At 50.2% G+C, this 19692-nt stretch overlaps 6 protein-coding genes across 6 annotated transcripts; 3 read left to right on the top strand and 3 right to left on the bottom strand.

Annotated features, from left to right (window-relative positions):
• Nucleotides 1–426: 426 nt before the first annotated feature.
• Nucleotides 427–4674, top strand: A1O9_09255 (alkaline phosphatase D; the record flags this gene model as incomplete). Its single annotated transcript, XM_013401949.1, has 1 exon — nucleotides 427–4674. One exon carries the CDS (start codon nucleotides 427–429, stop codon nucleotides 4672–4674), a length of 4248 nt encoding a protein of 1415 aa, XP_013257403.1.
• Nucleotides 4675–6827: 2153 nt separating this feature from the next.
• Nucleotides 6828–8432, top strand: A1O9_09254 (uncharacterized protein; the record flags this gene model as incomplete). Its single annotated transcript, XM_013401948.1, has 2 exons — nucleotides 6828–7390; nucleotides 7526–8432. 2 exons carry the CDS (start codon nucleotides 6828–6830, stop codon nucleotides 8430–8432), a joined length of 1470 nt encoding a protein of 489 aa, XP_013257402.1.
• Nucleotides 8433–8542: 110 nt separating this feature from the next.
• Nucleotides 8543–9541, bottom strand: A1O9_09253 (uncharacterized protein; the record flags this gene model as incomplete). The annotated part of the gene is made up of 1 exon (XM_013401947.1): nucleotides 8543–9541. The coding sequence occupies one exon, from the start codon at nucleotides 9539–9541 to the stop codon at nucleotides 8543–8545; it is 999 nt and encodes a 332-aa protein (XP_013257401.1).
• A 1185-nt stretch (nucleotides 9542–10726) lies between these two features.
• Nucleotides 10727–11224, top strand: A1O9_09252 (uncharacterized protein; the record flags this gene model as incomplete). The annotated part of the gene is made up of 1 exon (XM_013401946.1): nucleotides 10727–11224. One exon carries the CDS (start codon nucleotides 10727–10729, stop codon nucleotides 11222–11224), a length of 498 nt encoding a protein of 165 aa, XP_013257400.1.
• A 216-nt stretch (nucleotides 11225–11440) lies between these two features.
• On the bottom strand, nucleotides 11441–12793 carry A1O9_09251 (uncharacterized protein; the record flags this gene model as incomplete). The annotated part of the gene is made up of 7 exons (XM_013401945.1): nucleotides 11441–11611; nucleotides 11703–11955; nucleotides 12059–12196; nucleotides 12261–12295; nucleotides 12356–12381; nucleotides 12437–12601; nucleotides 12673–12793. The coding sequence occupies 7 exons, from the start codon at nucleotides 12791–12793 to the stop codon at nucleotides 11441–11443; spliced, it is 909 nt and encodes a 302-aa protein (XP_013257399.1).
• Nucleotides 12794–14634: 1841 nt separating this feature from the next.
• Nucleotides 14635–18712, bottom strand: A1O9_09250 (uncharacterized protein; the record flags this gene model as incomplete). Its single annotated transcript, XM_013401944.1, has 2 exons — nucleotides 14635–16145; nucleotides 16195–18712. The coding sequence occupies 2 exons, from the start codon at nucleotides 18710–18712 to the stop codon at nucleotides 14635–14637; spliced, it is 4029 nt and encodes a 1342-aa protein (XP_013257398.1).
• Between the last annotated feature and the right edge of the window lie 980 nt (nucleotides 18713–19692).

The raw sequence follows: 19692 nt of genomic DNA, 5'->3' as shown, positions 1-19692 counted from the left end.
GAGACAGATTTTGAGACTCGAAGCGCTCTCAATCTGTAGAATTTCAATACTACTCTTTGCAGCGTGAGAGTCGGGCACAAGTCAGGGCTCAGTAGTGATCGATCAAACTGCGCAGTTGAGCGAAACACGCGAAGCAGAAACGCGGGCGCGAAGCAGTCCCAAAGAGGGCTAGTGCAAGCTTAAGTGCTTCTTGGCGTTTTCACCCCAGATCCAAATTAACTGAAATCGTCACCAAACACCCAGGCGACCGATCGATATATCCCCAACTCATATCTTCGCCAAAGCCTCACCCATCCTTTTCTCGATTATTCCTCTCTCCTGGAGTTGGTGTCATATGACCGCATGTAATTTGTAGAGGCTGTGTCATTCATATTCCTCTCTACTGACACCGAGATATATTATTTCTGGGTTACATCCACCGCCATAATGGGTGTCCCAAAGTTCTTCAGATGGCTCAGTGAGCGATATCCAGCCATTTCCCAGCTAATAGCTGAGAACCGGATCCCGGAGTTTGATTGTCTGTATTTAGACATGAATGGTATCATCCACAACTGCACCCACAAAGATTCCGATTCTGTCAACTTTCGTATGACTGAGGATCAGATGTTCATCGCCATTTTCAACTACATAGAACATCTCTTTGGCAAAATCAAACCAAAGCAATTATTCTTCATGGCTATTGATGGCGTCGCACCCCGAGCCAAGATGAACCAACAACGATCTCGTCGATTTCGCACTGCCCTCGAAGCTGAAAAGGCCCGTGACAAAGCGATCAAAGAAGGCCTGGAAATGCCCAAGGAAGAACCATTTGACAGTAATTGCATCACTCCGGGCACGGAATTCATGGCCAAACTCACCAGACAATTGAAATACTTCATCAGCAAGAAAGTATCTGAAGATGTCGACTGGCAAGGCGTCGAGGTTGTACTCTCGGGTCACGAAGTTCCAGGTGAAGGGGAGCATAAGATCATGGAGTACATCCGGCAAGCCAAGGCACAACCAGCATATGATCCCAACGTTCGGCATTGTTTGTACGGACTTGATGCCGATTTAATCATGCTGGGACTTCTCAGCCATGACCCTCATTTTTGCCTGCTCCGAGAGGAGGTCACTTTTGGCCGGCAATCCAGCAAGAAGTCTAAAGAATTGGAACACCAAAACTTTTACCTCATGCATTTGTGCATCGTCAGAGAATATCTTGAATTAGAATTCCAAGAGTTGCGACAAGGAGGCGCTCTTACTTTCCCTTACGACTTGGAACGAATTATTGACGACTTCATATTGATGGCGTTCTTCGTTGGTAACGATTTCCTACCTAATCTCCCCAACCTACACATCAATGAAGGGGCGCTGGCGCTCATGTTTCAAAAGTACAAACAAATCCTTCCTACGCTAGGTGGTTATATCAACGAACACGGCGTGATCAACCTGAAGCGGTTAGAGGTACTTTTGGATGAATTCTCCGAAGTGGAACATCGCTTCTTCGAAGCAGACTTTGCCGATGCCAAGTGGATCAACGCAAAACGGGATCAAGCTACCGACGTCGAGCCTACTAAGGCGAACCGCGGGCCAGTCAGGATATCATCCGAACAAAAGAAACTCTTCAAGGAGGTGAAGAAGTATTTCATTTCACCAGCGAACAAAGATCAGGCTACCAAAATCCCATTCGACTTGCCCTCCGCCCTCCCTGCGAGAGATCGCAAGTTTGTGCAGCAACTTGCCACGGATCTCAACTTACAATGGTCAACTCAGGAGGATTCCAATGGTGATCGATTCATCCAACTTCAGTTTCCCGACAGAATCGCTGGTTCCAACAAAGATGACGACGACGAATCAGAGGATGAGGAGTCTCAGCTAGCCATTACCAGGATTCTAAAGCGATACGAGAATGCAAAGGTCGAGGCAGGTACAGACGAAGTAGCTCAGCAAGATCTCAAGAAGAAATATGATCAGAAGTTCCTGGAGTGGAAAGACACTTATTACAAAGAGAAATACGCATGGGGTATTGACAATGAGGCAGAACTCAAGACTTTGACAGAGAACTATGTTCAAGGGCTGCAGTGGGTGCTCTACTATTATTATCGAGGAGTCGCCTCCTGGCCCTGGTACTACGCCTCTCACTATTCGCCAATGATTTCCGATGTCAAAAGAGGTCTGGGTGCAAATTTAGACTTCCAATTAGGTCAACCTTTCAGGCCCTTTCAGCAACTCATGGGCGTGTTGCCAGATCGAAGCAAGAAGATTGTACCGGAAGTCTACCATGAGCTGATGACATCCAAAGACTCACCCATAATTGACTTCTATCCTCGCGACTTCGAGTTGGACATGAATGGAAAGAAAATGGACTGGGAAGCGGTAGTCAAGATTCCATTCATTGATGAGAAGAGACTTCTCAGTGCCATGGCACCCAAGGACAAACTTCTCACCGCTGATGAGAAGCTTCGGAATGACTTTGGAGTCAGCTTGAAGTTCACCTATTCAGCTGACACTGACTACACCTATCCCTCCTCCCTTGTCGGCGTCTTCCCAGACCTTTCACACTGCCATTGCATCCAGAACGAGTTTGAGCTTCCTACTATGGACGGTCTCGAACCATATGTAGGGTTGGTTGAGGGTGTCAAGCTCGGGGCAGCAGCCCTGGCTGGATTCCCTAGCTTGAAATTCCTTCCATTCACTGGCTCTCTTGGATTCCACGGTGTCAACGTATTTCAACAAGATAGCCGCAATGAGAGCATGGTTGTCACTCTCTCGAGCACGGAAGCCCGTACAAGAATTGAGCATGCAAAGCTGCTGCTCAATCAATGTGTTTATGTTGGATACCCCTTCTTGCAAGAGGCGAAGATTGTGAAAGTTTCAGATGAGTTGTTCGACTATACAATGAGCGAAGACGGCGCTCGTCAAGTGAGAGCAATCGAACATTCTGGGAATGAGATTGATCAATTCCATAAGAAGGCAGATCGGATCGACAAATGGTACAGCAAGAGACTTGGGATGCTAATTGGTGATGTTGAATCCCTTGTGCAGGTCGAGATGCTCAAGGGTCTAAAGAAACTCGACAATGGATCTACCGTCAAGGAATTTGCCGAGCTCCCAGGCTCGGAAACAACACATGCAGCACAGCTTGTAGTCGAAGACATTGTCAGCAAGGACGTTCGATTCATTGAACAAGCAGCCCTCCCCATCGAAGAGGAATTCCCCGATGGTACCAATGCTTTCTTCCTCGGAGATTATGCTTATGGTCGGCCACTCAGCGTTACAGGTCATGAAGGTGGGAAGGCAAAATGCCTTATTGCAATGTCAAAAGCGCCCCAGAAAGAGTTCGGTCGTGAGATTGCCCTCCAAGCAGAGAGACTTTCTCCGTACACACCATCCTACCAAATTGCACGAAGTCTGAATCTCAATTCACTCGCCTTGGCCAAAATCACATCCTCTTTCTCTGTGAAAGTTGATGAGACCAGAGTCAACCTAGGGTTGAATCTCAAATTCGAAGCGAAGAAATTGAAGGTGCTTGGTTACTCCAGAAAAAGTGAAAACGGATGGGAATTCAGTCGCGCGGCCATTGAGCTTATTCAACAATACATGATCAAATTTCCAGAGTTCATCGCGGGAATCCATAGCAATCCCCAAGGGGACATGCTCCCAGCAACTTCGTATATCCCCGGAGACGAAACAAGTGCCAAAGCAAGAATTAAGGAAATTCAGGCTTGGTTGAAGGAGATCGAATCAAAAAGCTTCGAGAGAGTGCCACTGGAAGCGGAGCAATTGGACTCAGAAATTGTCAAGCGAATCGAACACGCTGCGGATGAAGCGCTTCGAACAGAGCCGCCTTCAGTCAACAAAACTATTGGTGGTGTTCCTCGAAACGGACTTCTGAAACCATCAGATGCGCAATGGCGACTGGGTAGCCAGAAATTCAGCCTCGGTGATCGGATCATCTACGTTGCTGACTCGGGCAAAGTTCCTATAGCTTCAAAAGGAACTGTTGTTGGACTTACACAGACGAGCCGAGAAAGCCTGCTCGACGTTGTATTTGACGTTTCGTTCATGAGTGGGACATCACTCGGAGACCGCTGCTCGCCTTTCCGTGGCTCAACAGTGCCCACGTGGTCGGTGCTCAACCTAAGCAACCGACAAGTGCTCGCATCGTCCAAGGCCAGTGTGAACAGAAACACAAATGGTACAACATCGACTCCGCTCACCATTTCTGGTTATGGGCAACCCGGGATTGATGGGAGAGGTCAGTACCGACCTGCGCAGGCGCCGCCAGCCCTACGCGGGTCCTGGCGCGGAGCTGTTGCAGGACAGCCATATGGTCGGGGTAACCAGAACGGCGCAGGTCGTGGGCAGACTTTGCCTATCCGAAACGGAAATAATCCATTTACGAATTCGCATCACAGCAACGGTGCGAATGGCCCAGGTGCACCAAGCCGTGGTGGAACCCGTGGTATGGCTACTCATTCCACTCGCGGTGGCTATCAATCTGTTGATCGAGGCGATCCTACAACAGATGTCATTCAGAACAACCCGAATTTCCGAGCACGCTCTCATAATAATGTTCCACCACCTGCGAGTCTCAACAACCCGAGTACTCCCCGTGGGCGTGGAAGAGGTCGAGGCGGCCCATCCAGGGGCGGACGAGGCACAACATCCAGAGGAGGAGCACCGGCAGCTTGAGGTGACGTTACATTGTTGTGGATAGATATTTTCGCGATTTAATCGTGCCCTGGCAAATACCCAATATTCTGTTGAGGAGAAGGCCTTACCTGGCAATGGTAATGGCAACTGCGGTTGCTGTTGAGATATCGGCGCGGTGATACTGGTGAGTCAGGCTGGATTGTCATGCCAAAAGGCGGGCGTTATCGCTCCACAGTTGCAGGCAATTGATAAAGGGCGGCCGTTGACGCCATTGGTTACAACAGAACAAGCTACTTGGGACCCTCCTGAAAGTCCCGCGATTGAATTTTCTGCAAGGCCGAGTCCCTCTTCCTCTGTTTGGCGTGTCTTCATCATTCATATGGACATCGAAGTCATGTAACTCTCCCTTCGACTTCGAGTGTCGCATCACGTCATGGCAACATGGTAAATCGGTTGCAAGAACCTCCCCATAGCACTACTACAGCAAGACGGGGCATAACGGCCTATCCGAGTTCGATTAATAGAGTCGCGGCAGAACGCATTACTCCGTACCAAGCATCAGATGAATGCATGTCATTTGGTCTCCACGGGTCTTCCAGCGAACAATATTCTCTTGCAACACTCCTTCAATGTTCCACTCGGAGCCGTTCAACCCAATCCCCCAGTCCCTTGTTCCACAGGCTGTTTTTCCCAGTGCCGCACATGTGGTTCTCGTGCTTTTTGGCTCGATTTTATCTCGTTCTGTTCCTGAACTCACTGTCTCAGTTCCTAATCCTGGCCCACCGTCTGCCGAACCGCAGTTAAGTTCCGACTGCCCCCCACGCTACTCACTTCTATCTCGACTCTGGCAATTCGCGCCATCATGTTACCTCACATCACTTGGTCAATCATTCAAGCCCAAGGCACCACTGCATCCCATCATACATCTATTTCGTCTGTTCATCCATCTGTCCTCACAATCGCATTGGTCTTTGTGTGACTTGTCGATCCATTTCCATCGGTGCTCAAGCCCTTTCAGACACGGGCAACTTCCCTCGCCCCGGTTCCTAGACCCATATTCTTGCATTGTGTGAATCAGACAAAGTTCTATCCCAGTCCAGCAATCCATCTGTCCTCTGTGACTATGCTGCTTTGAGGCACGATATTGAATGGTTTTTGCGATTCGATAGCCACTTTTGTTCTTTCTGATCTCTTCCTGTCTATATTGCTTTCCCTTGCTTTTGTGGCCACCTTCATCTACATCCCCAAAGTCATAATCTCTGGACCAAAAGCAAAAAGCCTGGCGAACGAAGCATCCGTCATTCTCATTCTGGGCCCGGAAACTTTCTGGACCCTTTCGTCCCTATCTCATGGTCCGGTCCGATCCACTGACATGTGCATCGGCCTTATAAGTGGTCACGCGCTGCAGCAACCGAGACGGACAGGATCAACGTCATCGCTCTCTCCTACTCCCTCACTTACTTAGCCGGACCTGAGCTGACCCCGTCACAACACTGAATCAATCAAACGACTTGATTTTTCTCCCGCAAAACAGACATTATGGCCTCCCTCCACCTGAAAGATATAGATCGAGAATAATGCTGCTGAGGCACTCGTGAAACCAGACACATCGTGCCACCTCACCTCCGCAGTTCGTTCGGCGTCATCGCCGACATCTAGCTACTCCCAAAGGGACTCTGGCTGGCGAGTGTTTTAAGATTTTCCATTTTCCGCGGGCTGCTAGTTCGTGAAGGCAGATACCAGTAGGCAGAGTCCACTTCACCGACAGCACTCCGGTGAACCACGACTTGCGGCGATCTTGTCTTTTTTGAGCTTTAGGCTTTTGCATCTGGTTTGTCACTAACAAAAGACATCTCGCACACAGATCTACAGGAAACCAGAGGCTGTTCTCTTCAGTGTCCTCCTCCATTCTGTGTGTTCGTTCACCTCCTCGCCGCCGCCCGCCTGTGTGAACGCCCGACGACACACAACCACAAAGACGAGCCCTTCCAAACGGGGCGAGTGAAGCGTCTGTGTGCGGGATGGACCCTTCGATGAATCTGATTTCAGCGCAGATATCTTTCTTAGTGAGTCCTCTTCATCTCATCCGCTTTCTTTCATCTTGAACTTTCTTTATCGCAACGAAAAACTGCGTCCAAAATGATGTGATCCACGACGACGTTCCATCAGAAAGAAAGAGAAAGGAAGGGAACATGTTCCAATTTCCACCCTTCAACTCCTACCAAGTGGTAGACTGGAGCAATGCAACGGCCGCTGACACCCGCGACCGAGAAATCTCACTAACACGATGTTTCTCTGAAAACCAACAGGAAACGCACTTAGTGCTTGTGCACATTCCCATCGAGTTGTATTCGTTCTGCCTGCAACCAATCCTACGGCTGCTGTTTGGCGAAGAAGACCGCGACCTCGACGATAACGACGACGTGGATGTGGACGTGGACGCCTCAAAAATCCCCTGGACGAACCGCCATGACTTTCTCAACTTGTCGATTACGCCCATCGAGTGCTCGATTATCTGCTCCAGGTCGCGAGCCGAGAAGATCATACGGCCGGTCGCGGAGGCGTTGAATGCGGTTTATGCTAATGCTAATGCTAATGCTAATGCTAATGGAAGTGGTGGGTGGAGGAAAGCTAAATCACCCGCAGGTATTGAAATCAGCGAAGACGATTATATTGTCATTCAAGTGGATGGGCAGGGCCTTGATGCAGGCCAGAGAGTATTGGAGTTGACGTCGCCATTGGCCATGGCTGGAATGTTAGTATATCTCCCAGCCTCCTCCTGCTGTCTGTCTGTCCCCAGCGAGCCCATGAGATGAGATAGAGAAAGCGAAAAGAAAAAGGAAAGGCGAAGTAAACAAAGACTATGACTGACACCTTTATTTCTTCACAGAAGCATATTCTTCATCACGACCTATTTCTCCGACTATATCCTAGTGCCGTTTCGATCGCGGCGCACCGTCACCAAGGCCCTCCAGCAACGTGGCTTCGTCTTCTCGCAGAGCGCCGACGCGTTTGTTTCGCAGCTGTCGCCTTCTTCGCCGACGCCGACGACGACGACTCAGGCCGGCAGAATCACCTCACCGTTCTATGAAGCCTCGGCACCTTCCACACCTCCTGCGAAAGATATACCTGAACTTCAAATACGGACTTTTACGAAATTGATGCGCAATAACGTGAAGCCGATTGTCGACGAGCGCTTGTTGCTGATCAGCTGTGCTGGAAGCCGCGAATTCGATCGAGAGAGAGAAGAGAGTTTACGATCGGATCTGTTGCAGGTTCTCTTGTCGACGTTGTCATTACCGAGAAGTTCGAGCACGAAACAAGCATCTAGACATGACTCAAGCCTAGGATTCGAGTCCTTAAAAATCGCGGATGGAAAGCCACCGGACTTCGCGGCCAAATTTCTGTCTCTCACCCTGACGACGACAGAGCCAATTTCGGTCTTTCTGGAACATAGACTTCTGTCGAGGCTGGGCGGATCGTTGTTGGGTGCAAAATCCGAGGAGGACGCATTGGTTCCAATAACGCTTGATCTGCGGGATTTGCCGATGGAGGCGACGGGTATTGTCTGTGGCGTTGCTGGGCGACTTGCGCAAGCTGGGACTGAGGTTGATGAAATCGACTGGAGTCCATCACCACAGTCTGCCAAAACAGATGGGAATGCTGGTGGAGGGATTGTCGATATCTCCTTCCTGAGCACAGCGAGGGCTGGAACGGTGGTTGTAAAGGCAAGTCAACTGGAACTCGCGGTGGAAGCGCTCGAATATGGGATGAGGAGGGTGGCTGATCTTGTATAAGGATCAGAATCTGTCTCTGCAATTCTTGTTTTTGGCTTAGGGATCGATGGAGGAAAAATTGGATACCGAAAAAGTGCCATGGGAAAATCCACGGAAGGCCAGGATGGGTCTCAGCCTTCAGAGTAAATTTTCACAATTCCTTCGGCGCCGCCAGCTGCCAGCAGCCCCTGTCTACCCTGACTCTGACTCCCCTCTCGCCATCTGACCACACTCACGACCTTGCGGCTGTTCTTGCTGAGGACAAGACTGCCAATGTGCTTGCCCGAAAGGACATCCCACCCGCGAACATTCCCATCGCTTTCACTCCCGCTCACGACAAGACTCTCGTTGATGGCGAAGCAGCTCTTCAAGCGTAGACTCTCATTTTGATAGCCCTCGACATTTCCTTCAGGGGGGAATGCTCGCAAGCAGGTGCCGTCTGCCCGGTCCATCATGCGGATTCGTCCATCGAGACAGCCGACCAGGATCGTCTTGCCATCTCTTGAAAGATCGAGACTCGTGATCGGCCCGGGTTGCACATCCACCGTGGCTCTGCCCATGCGGACATCATAGCTCCTCAGCCGGCCGTCAATGCTGCCAGAGATGATTTCGTAGCCGTTATCGGGGGCGAGCAAACTCGAGACCCCGTCCTTTGCCTCCTCCAGGATCATCAGTGGCTTCGCATCTCGGCTCTTGACGTCCCACAGCCGTAGAGACCTGTCGTCGCTGCCGCTGACGAGAACACCATCTCCATCCCCAGCAAACGCAACACATGTAATCCTGCTACTGTGTCCCTGGTTGGTATTACTCCCAAATCTCCTCACCGTGCCCTCGGAATTCTGCACATCCCATAGAAACACACTTCTATCGCCTCCTACACTCGCGAATGTGTGATTGTCGTGTGCCACTGCAATGTCCAAGACTGGGTATCCGTGTGCTCCGTACTTTTGAATTGGAACGGAAGGTTGATCTGGATTCGTGGGCTCGCTGCGGGAGAGGTGCACTTGGCGGTCTGAGGAGCCGGTGAGGATATATGTGCCGCCAAGGGAGGAGAATGTTATGGCGTTGATGGGCCCAACATGCGAGGTGAGCGTGTTCACGACCGTGGTTGGGAGTCGGGCGCGGCTCATTATGCTTCCGGGGCGTCAAGGGCTACATATCAGATGCATGTGTGTCTCAATGTTAAAGAATAGCAGCCCTACCGTTGTTTGGGCGTTTACATGAAGAGTATCAGGGCATTTTACAGCACAACACTGTGGTAGGAATACTCCGTTCTGGATTAACGATTCGTAATGATTGTGTTCCGCGACTTGATGTCAGGGAACTTTGTAGTCTTGCCGCTTTTGCTCAAAGTTTGGCATATTTCCTCTCTCGGCGGCTTAGCGTTGCTGCCCTGTAATTTGCGACCTACATAGATCCGTAAGGTAACTCGAATGCTTTAAATATTTGTCTTGTTTGTGATCCAAGTTGTACTTGCGAAGTGAATCCACAGTCCACTGAAATCTGTCATTTTGACACTCTTCAGTATCGACGATAGTGATGAAACAGTTGCATCTTGTTGTACTTGTACATGTCGAAATCACCCTGATAGCGTGCTGGACCGCAAAGAGAAAGGATGATGAGAAAGGGGTCAAGATGTCAACTTGCTGCCGTCCCCGGCTACGCCACTACGGCAAAAAAAAGTATGGTCTTGGAGCGCCCATCGTGCCTCGTTCTCCTTCAAATCGTTCAAGGTTTGGATGTATAGTTTTCACTACGATATGCCCGACTTCTGAATGCAGTCATATCGTCCGCGCCATCTGAGCCAGGAGAGTCGACCCGGAAAAGATATCACGAGATCTTGATGACGGTTTCGAGGGCTGTTACGTGGTTCGCTCGATGCGACGAATAGCTGTGGGTGACTCGGCACACTACTCAATGCAAGGTGCGAAGAACTTGCATGCCAATTAAACATGGGGAAATTCATCTGGGAGGCCGCATGTAAGCCAACTTGGCTACGTGCGTGAATAGGTGGCGTATAAGGTTTGCAGGCAGTGTCTCATCTGCCCCTTGGTGCATATATGTGCAGCCACCAGTGAAGCGCGGCACCACACCCTTTGACAGATTTACTACCATTGGCCTCTATAGGCAGCGTGCAGCTTCACTTTATGGCCGCTGCGGCTCCAAGACCAGAACCGCCAACGCATCATTACATGTTGTGGTTTTTAATCTCTGATCGAGACGCGTAATCCCACGCCATCCCGTCGCATCTTCTTGGACTCAGTTCTTACAGACTCATTCAATTCATTTCCGACAGAGTCCCTGCAATATTGAACATGGCGGGAAAGAAGGACAAGCCCCCCAGACCCGAGCCCAAGGCAGAAACAAGAACGTCTTTCATGTTTCCACGGCTCCATAAGGACGTTGCCAAAGAAGTCTCCAATAACTTGAAATCCACATGGTTCAATAGAAACGACAGCGACAGCGATGTCATCAACGAATGGCAAACCAACGTCATGGGCAGGTTCCGGTGCACGAACGAAGCCTGTGATAGCAAGGGCTGGAGCAGCAAGAAGGTTGCCATCTTAATAAGAGGCTATGCGACGAATGGATACAATGCGGCCGTGTTCAACCAGCGTTGCAGAGAATGTGATCAACTCGGTACTTTCACTTTGGATAAGCAATCATATATCGATCGAGTCGCATATCGAATCCAGAAGTGGGCTGGCGTGGAATTGGAGCGACAACAGTACACCCCGAAGAGGGGCCTGCCGCATGAGACAGAGTTCTGCGAAGGTTGCAAGAAGGGTGTTTGTCGACAGGCGGGCATCTAAAACGAGAACTCCCATCATCTAATAAATCCAAACTCTTCGAACTGCCATCCCCGATTCGTCCCTTCGGAGTGTTTATTTCTTAGGCCTTTGACCGTAAACCACATGGCTGTTGATCAGGGAAAATTCCCTTGTCAGCTGAACTCACCAAACAATTCCCACGCAAGAGCCTTTGAATGATCTGGCCCAATGTTGGGGCAAGGTGATGCGCGGGAACACTCACAAGTCATGGAGTAAGTGCACGCTTTTCTTCTTCAGGTCACGACGCACGTCAACCAGGAAGGCGTGAACATCTTCAACGCTCCACCCCAGCACTTTGGTGAAGGGCACTATTGTGACAGCCTCGAGGCCCTCGAGCAGCTGAACCATGTTGAGGGCACCGACACGTTTCTTCCATTATGACGTTGCGATGTCAGTTGATCCGATGCACTCCGGAACTGCGAGCGGATGGGAGGAATAAGAATGAGATCCTCTCACATACCAGTTGTTCATCTTTCGGCCACGGCGCAATAGGCAATTTCACCACCTTGTCCTGAACATTTACGAATCCCGCTTCTTCGACCCAGGTCTTCAAACTTTCCCCTGGAGAGGCGGTCCTGCCAAACTTCTCACAGGCTTCCGTGATCAGCTTGAAAAATTCAACAACCTTATTGTCAGGGGCGGCAGAGTTATCTTGCGTGTAGGTGCGTAGGTCGAAATCTTGGAATTCTATCCAGCCGCCTGGCGCTGTGTTTCTGTACAGGAGATGTCAGAACTGCCTACTTCCTCTGCTTCAAGGTTAACGCTCTCGGTGAGCCTTGTCGATCCCTGTATGGAAGAAGACGGAGGAAACTCAACTCATAACATTGATGCATCAATTTAGGCCAATCCGCAATTGCTCCGGCCATATATCGCGCATGAATAAAGTCGAAAGGCCTTGCAAATTGCCAATCACTTTCAACATCATCGACCTCAAAGCTCACGTTGGGTGGTAGCCTATGGTATTGTTAGGTAGGGGGCGTAATCATAGGGCGCAAACTCGCGATAATAAGTTTTTTACCATTGTGGTTGGATTGGACTCAAGTCGTTGCCAACCTGTGGGATCGACAGTGAGTCCAGGCCCATTCAAATCCTTCCAGGGAGCGTCTTTCTCACCACCTGAGCTGTTGGGAATTTATCACCTTCGCAACAGATATCAGCCGGTTTGTAAGTTCGGGGTCTGAATCGATTACCAACCGAATTGGATGGCCCATACGCCGGTGCCGGTGCCTATGTCCAATACTCTGGACGGTTCATTGACTATTGGGGCGAAGTAAAGTTTATCACCCATACCTGCAACGAAGACTTCGTGCATCAAGTCATAGCGGTCTTGTTCTCGCTCGTCGTTTGGGAAGTTATAAGCTGGAAGGAAATCATGGCTCAGTACACGTTTTCCCCATCGAGGTCGGTACTGGTTGTGAGTCAAGACATACTGCCTTCTTTGAAACTATGATATCGCCGGCCGTGCTCCCAATTATAGTTGCGAACGCTGGACGTCAAGGAAGCTGTCACGCTTGCACTGCCATGAATAGCTGTAAGTAGCTCGCGCGTCATTCAACGAGAGGTAGGAGCAATACACTTCGTCTCCGTATGCCGAATCTTCTTCATTGTCACCATAATCCTATAGGGCACTGATATTCAATATGCGAAACACGGAATGGTCTGCGAGCGGATCATGAAACGTGGCATTACCTCTGTTTCGATATTCTGCTCAGGACGATTGGTACCGGCCATACTGATTGCACGAGGTTCGGCGGCCCTGCAACCCGCTCAATGGTGTGGAGAAAGATACAAAATCGAAATCAGAACATGCGATGCTCAAGACGACGAAGTGCCGGCAAGGGACGGGACGAAACGAATGACGAAAACTCGAGCGGGGGGATGTGCCTCGTACCGGAGCGTGGTATGTGAATATCAAGTCCCGGTGTGGTAGCCTGGTAGGCCGTCCACTTGGCCTTTAAGCGAGCTGACGCCCTTTGTATCATTTGATGATTATGCCCGGTTGGGCTCGTACGCAACGCAATCCTGCTGGGTCTCCTGCATGTGGAACGGAGGTCAGGGTCCAAAAATGGTCAGTTCCTCCTGCAACTAGCTTTAGGTACGTTTGACTTCGACGTGCCCGGGTAAAGGAAGTAGCTCGGTACTGAATGCCCAGGTAGATGGCCATCCAATAAGTACCAGGTCTGCTTACAAGGTGCTAATAAGGTGCCAACAAGCTCGACCCCAAGGCACCCGGTACCTCGTGCTCAATCTGGTCCCACGTAATGGCCTGCACAAGGCAAACCCGCCAACGCACAACCCGGAGATGAATGCTGAAAGGAAGAAACTATGAAGTGGACTGTGGGAGAGTGCTATGTGAGAGCGCCCGGGGCCGCCGTGCATCTTCCCCGCAAAGTTTGCCATGCGGGAGCCAAGGGAAGTGGCCCACAGAGAAGCATCGGATATTGTGCGGGTTGTATACCCTCAAGGATCGGGGCTGAACATTGACGTAACAGGGACGCTCACTACACAGATGGTCAGTTGTTCGTCCTCAGGCGTCTAATTGAAGAAGCCATTGCCGATATAGAGTAATGGAGGAATCCAATCGATAGTCTCCCGCTCTCGTTCTCTCGTTCACTACACTCGCTTTTCCGAACATATTCGACAGGTCCAATATAATGATGCCGTGCCCAGAAGATAAAGTAAACAGCGCCCATGACGAGCACTCCACCATATGCCAGAAAAAGGTCTATTCATGGTAGTGGCGGTTGGGGAGGGAGCCCCAAGGAAGAAACTCATCACCAAGGCCAGGGAGGGAAACGCGATAGCCCCAGCATGGACGAACATCCCGGCCTCTGCGAGGTCGAAGGCACGATCGAGGCGTTTACTCAGCAGGATAGACATAATTGGGTGAAGCATCTACGATACACCTAATCGGCGCCCGAAGATGCCGCTCCTAAGTATGTATTCATCTAACCCGTAGATAGGGTTATAACGTACTTGGAGGGAGGAATCTCGCACTCCGTACGCCTCTTGACCCGAGTGTCAATTGATTACAAGTTACTCCCGGGTAGCTGGAAGGGCCCTTTAGCCCCCTTCCTTCCCCGTCATCCGCCGTCCCTAGCACCGGCCGGAGAATACCCGGCGCTAAGTAAATGCTTAACCAGCTTAAGCGACATCTCCCTCTAGGATGGAAAGATCCTCGTGAGAAATTCCCTTTGTACCTGATTGCTACCTGCCTGCGTGGGTCCTGGGTATATAATGAGATACAAGTAATCTCTGTGGATATGTATGGGTAGTTACTACTATCACGTCCACGTTCATACAAATGTGGTGCATCTAAGTCCCAGGCCGCAAGGCGGAAGCATGTGGATATATGCCCTGTCAGTCGACCACACTCCGATCGAAATGGTTGGTTACCAGTCAAAAACTTCAGCTCCATAACTTTCCAGCAACTTGACCATCTCGCTCTTCTCCACCTTCGCCGCCTCCTCATCTCCGCCGTCATTCTCAGAACCATAAGTCCTGTGAGCTCCAGGACAAAGGTCTAATGCGCAGAAGCCCCAGCTTCCCCTACCGCCACTTGCGTTCACAGCGGCGCCCATCTCTAGCAGATATCTCACCGTGGGCACATTACCAGACTCTACCGCACACATCAGGGGCGTGCGTCCGCAGTGGTCAGAAGTCCAGTCGATGAATTGGCCCATGGTCGCTGCCCCTTTCAACATTTCGTGGTCTTCCGAGGATCCACAGCCTTTGCGCAAGGTTGTGCTCAATCTCCTCTCGATAGGTACTTCAGAAGCATGCTCCAAGATTGCTCGAACAATCTCTACCTTTCCCACATATGCTGCCAGATGCAGCGCGGTGGCGTCATGCGGAACTCGATGAATGCCGAAACCTTCGCCTGCAAAATTTCGAGTCCGAATATCCGCACCACCATCTATCAGGAGCCTGATGATATTCACGTTCGAATTTTGTGATTTGGCAGCAATATGCAACGCCGTGTTTCCACGTACGTCTTGGTGGTTGACGGCAATATCGAGTTTAAGGAGACTGGAAACCATTTCTGTGACTCCGGAGTCTGCGGCAAGGTGTAGCAAAGTTTGGCCATTGCGGTCAGAGAATCCAGTCAGGAGCGCTGAAGAAGACAAGTCCTGGAACCTTGAGAGATCGTGCGATTTGATGGAAGTGTAACATCGACTGAGCAGAAGCCACTTCTGTCGGTCTTCCTCTGAAGCGTGGATGTTTGGCTGTTCTAGGAGCACCGACACAATTTCTTCGTGGCCGTTTGCAGCCGCCAAAGATAATGGTGTGTTTCCGTTGCTAGAAACGTGGTTGAGATCCACATCATGTCCAAGCATCAGCTTAACGAAAGGGGTGGATCCTGAGTAAGCTGCAACATGCATTGCATTCATGCCTGCCTTGGTGGTGGCACAGATATCCGCACCATACTCCAGGAGTAATTCAATTATATCCTTATTATACTCATATTCCAGTGCTTCCAGAAGAGCTGTACTACCGTTCTCATCTTTAGCGTTCGGATCTTGCTCCTTTACAAGGAGAAACTTAATAGCAGCTCGGTACCGTTTAGGCGCATCTGTAGCATTGCTATTTTGTGGTTTTACAAAAAGTCTTCGGAAGTCCGACTCCCGTTCGCTTGGCTTATCCATAACCCACTGTAGAGACCGGATGGCAAGAATGATCAGTGGAATATCTTGATCTTTGTCGCGGCCAGCAACTTGAGAGGGCAATGCAAAGCTGAAAAGTGTTTGCAGCGCAGATAAATTTCCGTCTGCAAGGACGTCGATCAAGGGTAATCGAAGATCCATACCCTTGGGCAGCACTGCCCCTGCATTGTGTAGAGCAGAGGCCATATCCCATTTGTGCTGTTTACAGGCTAGTGTGAATGGAGTATCGCCGTGTAAACCTGGTTCGTATAAGTACAGTTCTCGTTATTTTCGCAGCGGAACACTTACTCGGTGCCAATGGCTCCGGCTCTCCGTAGATACGACCTCTCCTATTCCAATAGTCCTGCTGTTTATTGGCCCTGCTGTTTACATTGGCGCCAAGCTCGATCAGCTTTTGTACCGCCGCAAGATATCCAGTCTTTACAGCATCGTGCAAAGGCGTGCTTCCGAAACGGTCTGCAAGATCGATGGCAATTCCAGCCTTAACTAGTAGCTCTGCAATGGCGATTGAAGTCTCAAGCTTAGTGGGGGAGACTGTTTTCGGATTGGAGCGAAGAAAAGCTGACCAAACAGAGTGGAGTGGTGATTTTCCTCCTCTATCTGTAGATTTACGCAAATCTTCGTACGAGGACAAGGTACGTGTTGCTTCAGTGTGACCAAGAATTGCAGCATAGTGGAGTGGGGAGTGCCCTTCGAAGTCTGCCACGTCCACTCTAGCTCCGTGGCGTATGAGTAGGTTGAGGAGGTCTGTGTTTCCCACATAAACCGCAAGTAGGACTGGGAATTGCATGTACTGAATGCGCCTGAATTCGCTAGACCAGTTCTTTTTGAGATCTGCTCCAGCGTCAATGAGAGCCTTCACCATTTCGACACGTTCCGTCAAGATCGCATAGCCAAGTACCCCGGCATGGTAATCTGTTTGATTGATGAGATCTTCAACAAATCCGGGAAAATGTATGTCGGACCCGATATCGGTCAACCTGTCGGGATCCTTTTCGCGCAGCTTGCTGAGATGTTGTTCCAGCCTAGGAAGCAGAGGTGATTGCCAGCCACACACCTTTGAAGCGCCCGCCTCTCTTATGAGAATAGTCCTGAAAGCACTATTCAATGCGGACGGAGACCAAGCGACCGCTCGCTCCAGCGCTGTTTCTCCCACGGTTTCATCTTCATCGACAGGCTGTTCTAGCACGTGTTTGAGGTCCAGAAACATACTGGCAATTTCCGGGACCCCCGAGTTCGAGCCGTCTTCAAAGGCTGAAATACCATGGACCGATTTGACACCCCAATCGGCATGCCTGTCTAGCAGTTCTCGGCATACATCGGGGTCGGCCCGACCCACGGCAATGTGGAGAGGAGTATTGCTGTCTGTGTCCTTTCCATTCAAACTCGCTCCCTTGTCGAGCAGATAGCGAAGTGCACTCAAGCGGCCCCAAAACGCAGCCCAGAACAGCGGCGTCCAGCCCCTAAAATCCTTGGCTTCAATGTTTGCTCCACGAGTGAGCAAGAATTCTATCATATCGGGGTGACCTCGCGCCGCAGCCCAGTGAAGAGGGGTCCATCCAAGCGAATCTGGTGCTATTATTTCGCCGTATGATAGTGATTCCAGGGTCGCAACGTCGCTGAGACCCCACAAGGCTAGTAGATGTGTCTTCTCGAAGCCCTGTGGCAGCTCAAGAAAGGTTGCATCCGACGGCGCACTCGATTTTCGGCGCAGATAGTGGAATGCCTGGGCGGCATTCAGGACAGCATTTGGAGCGTTCAACAGCCTCTGTATGTCAGTAGTCAGCTCGGCCTGAAAGTCAACAACATGTTCCCCCCAGTATAAGGCTGTATATCGGAGAAGCGGATTGTAGGAGAACCGAGTGAGCAATTCTGTTGAGCTCTGACAAGGCTTGAAAGCGAAAGTCTGCTGAGCAAGGTATTTGACGCAGCTACGAGAAACGATAAGACCAGAGTCTTTGAAAATCTCATCGCACTCAGTTTTCAGATAATGCACCACAGTGGCGTGACTGAATTGAACCAAGTCATTATCCTCGCGGTGTTGGAGGAAACCTAAGCATGCGCGGATAACTGTCGTTGGCGTTGGAATGTTCTCAGTATCTAATTCAGAGTCATCGGGGTCAAAGGCAAGTGCGTGAAGCAGCTCTATCATGGTCAGTGGTCGCTTCGCAAGGAGTGTCCACATCAAAGCTTTTAATGCCAAATCTCGCTTTGCGGTCGAAGCAGACTGGATTCTTTCAAACGTGGTACGATGGGCTGAACCCAGATTTTGAGGAAGGTTCGACAGAGTCTTCGTGAGCTGGCGAACAGTGGTGACGTCGCTAAGATTCTCAAGCGCGATTTTCACGAGGAGGAACGATCCATCGGCGTAGTCGGTAAGTTGAAGCACGACATCATTTGAGAGTGAGTCTGAGAGTAGCGCACGGAGATCCTGATCTTCTCCAATGTACGACTTAATGTACGTGATCAGGTCCGACTCTGGAGCTTTGATCGCAACCTCGTGGTCGATAACAAGGTCGAGAGACAGGTGACTTGACGTTCGACCTGTCATATAGATCTTGCTCTTGGTCTCCCTCAGACGACGGAGAAATCTGCCTAAGCCTCGTTGGTCGGGACATTCATCAAGGCCGTCCAGCATAACATAAGTTTTGACAGATGAAAGCATGCACTTGAAGAAGATATCTGCCCAAATCTTCTCAGTGACATCGAGTCTGGATTTTATCGACCTATCGTATAGCGTCAATATTTCTTGCGGAAGATTGGCTTCATGCTCAAGTAGCTGGCGAAGCAGGTGTCTGACCACCATTACGCCATGGTGAGAGTGAGCCTCTGCTCCAAAGTCGAAATAATGATAGAGAACACGAGTTTCGGCGGGTAATTTAGAGACCAGGTGGTTGACTAAGTACGACCTATACAGGTTTCAGCTAAGAAGTTGATTCTGCGGTGCGATACTCTCACGTCATTGTCGTCTTGCCGACCCCAGCTGCACAACGGAATGTGAGTTAGCCAGCATCTCAGCGTTTGGATTGCTTACTCACGGTCACCAGTACAAAACAAGATCTTTCCGCCTCCGTCTCCCCGTACCCAGGCACGGAACTCGATAGTATCCAGGATCCACGAGCAGGTACTCTTACAGTGATTGTTCAAAACGGCTTCGTTGCTTATGGTCGACAAATCCGAGTAGATCCAGTCTAGGATTGTTGTGATTTTGAACTCTTTATATTGTCAGATGATCTGCGTCTTTAACTGAGCTGAGGAGGAAGAATCAATCTAACCTGTTCTATGAGTTTGCACCGCGTTCAAAGCGGCGTTTGATATTTGCCTAAGTCGTTAAATATAGCGGAAAGGATCAAGAGACAACTCACAAATTGCAAGTAGCGACGAATGAATTGCAAAGGTTGTTCCATCGATTGAGCTTCTCAACCGCCTCTAGGGTTTCTTTCTCTTCAAACGGCCAGGTGAGATGCCCTATCTTGGACCTAAAGCCCCATCGAGATTTGGACCTAGTATCAGATCGCGTCTGCAGCTTGGTCTTGATGGTCTCGAGCTCTGTGTGGCATTCTGCGATTAAAGATTTCGGAAGGATTTCGCCATGAGCTGGGAGGATAGAAGTGATGTCCGGCGAGGCCAATGTCTCTTGTACATTTAGCAGCGATGATCTCAGCGCGACGATCTCCTGGAGGTACCGTGATACTGACTTTGGGGCGTTGCGAACCTTTTGCACATAGTCGTATGACAATTGCGAGACTGTCAACGCCAATGCTGCCAGTGTGATGACGCCAGAGC

The sequence above is a fragment of the Exophiala aquamarina genome (genome assembly GCF_000709125.1).
Source record: "Exophiala aquamarina CBS 119918 chromosome Unknown aczIA-supercont1.9, whole genome shotgun sequence".
NCBI lineage: Eukaryota > Fungi > Ascomycota > Eurotiomycetes > Chaetothyriales > Herpotrichiellaceae > Exophiala > Exophiala aquamarina.
The sequence above is the reverse complement of the archived record's forward strand: the minus strand, read 5'-3'. Positions and strand labels throughout refer to the sequence as shown.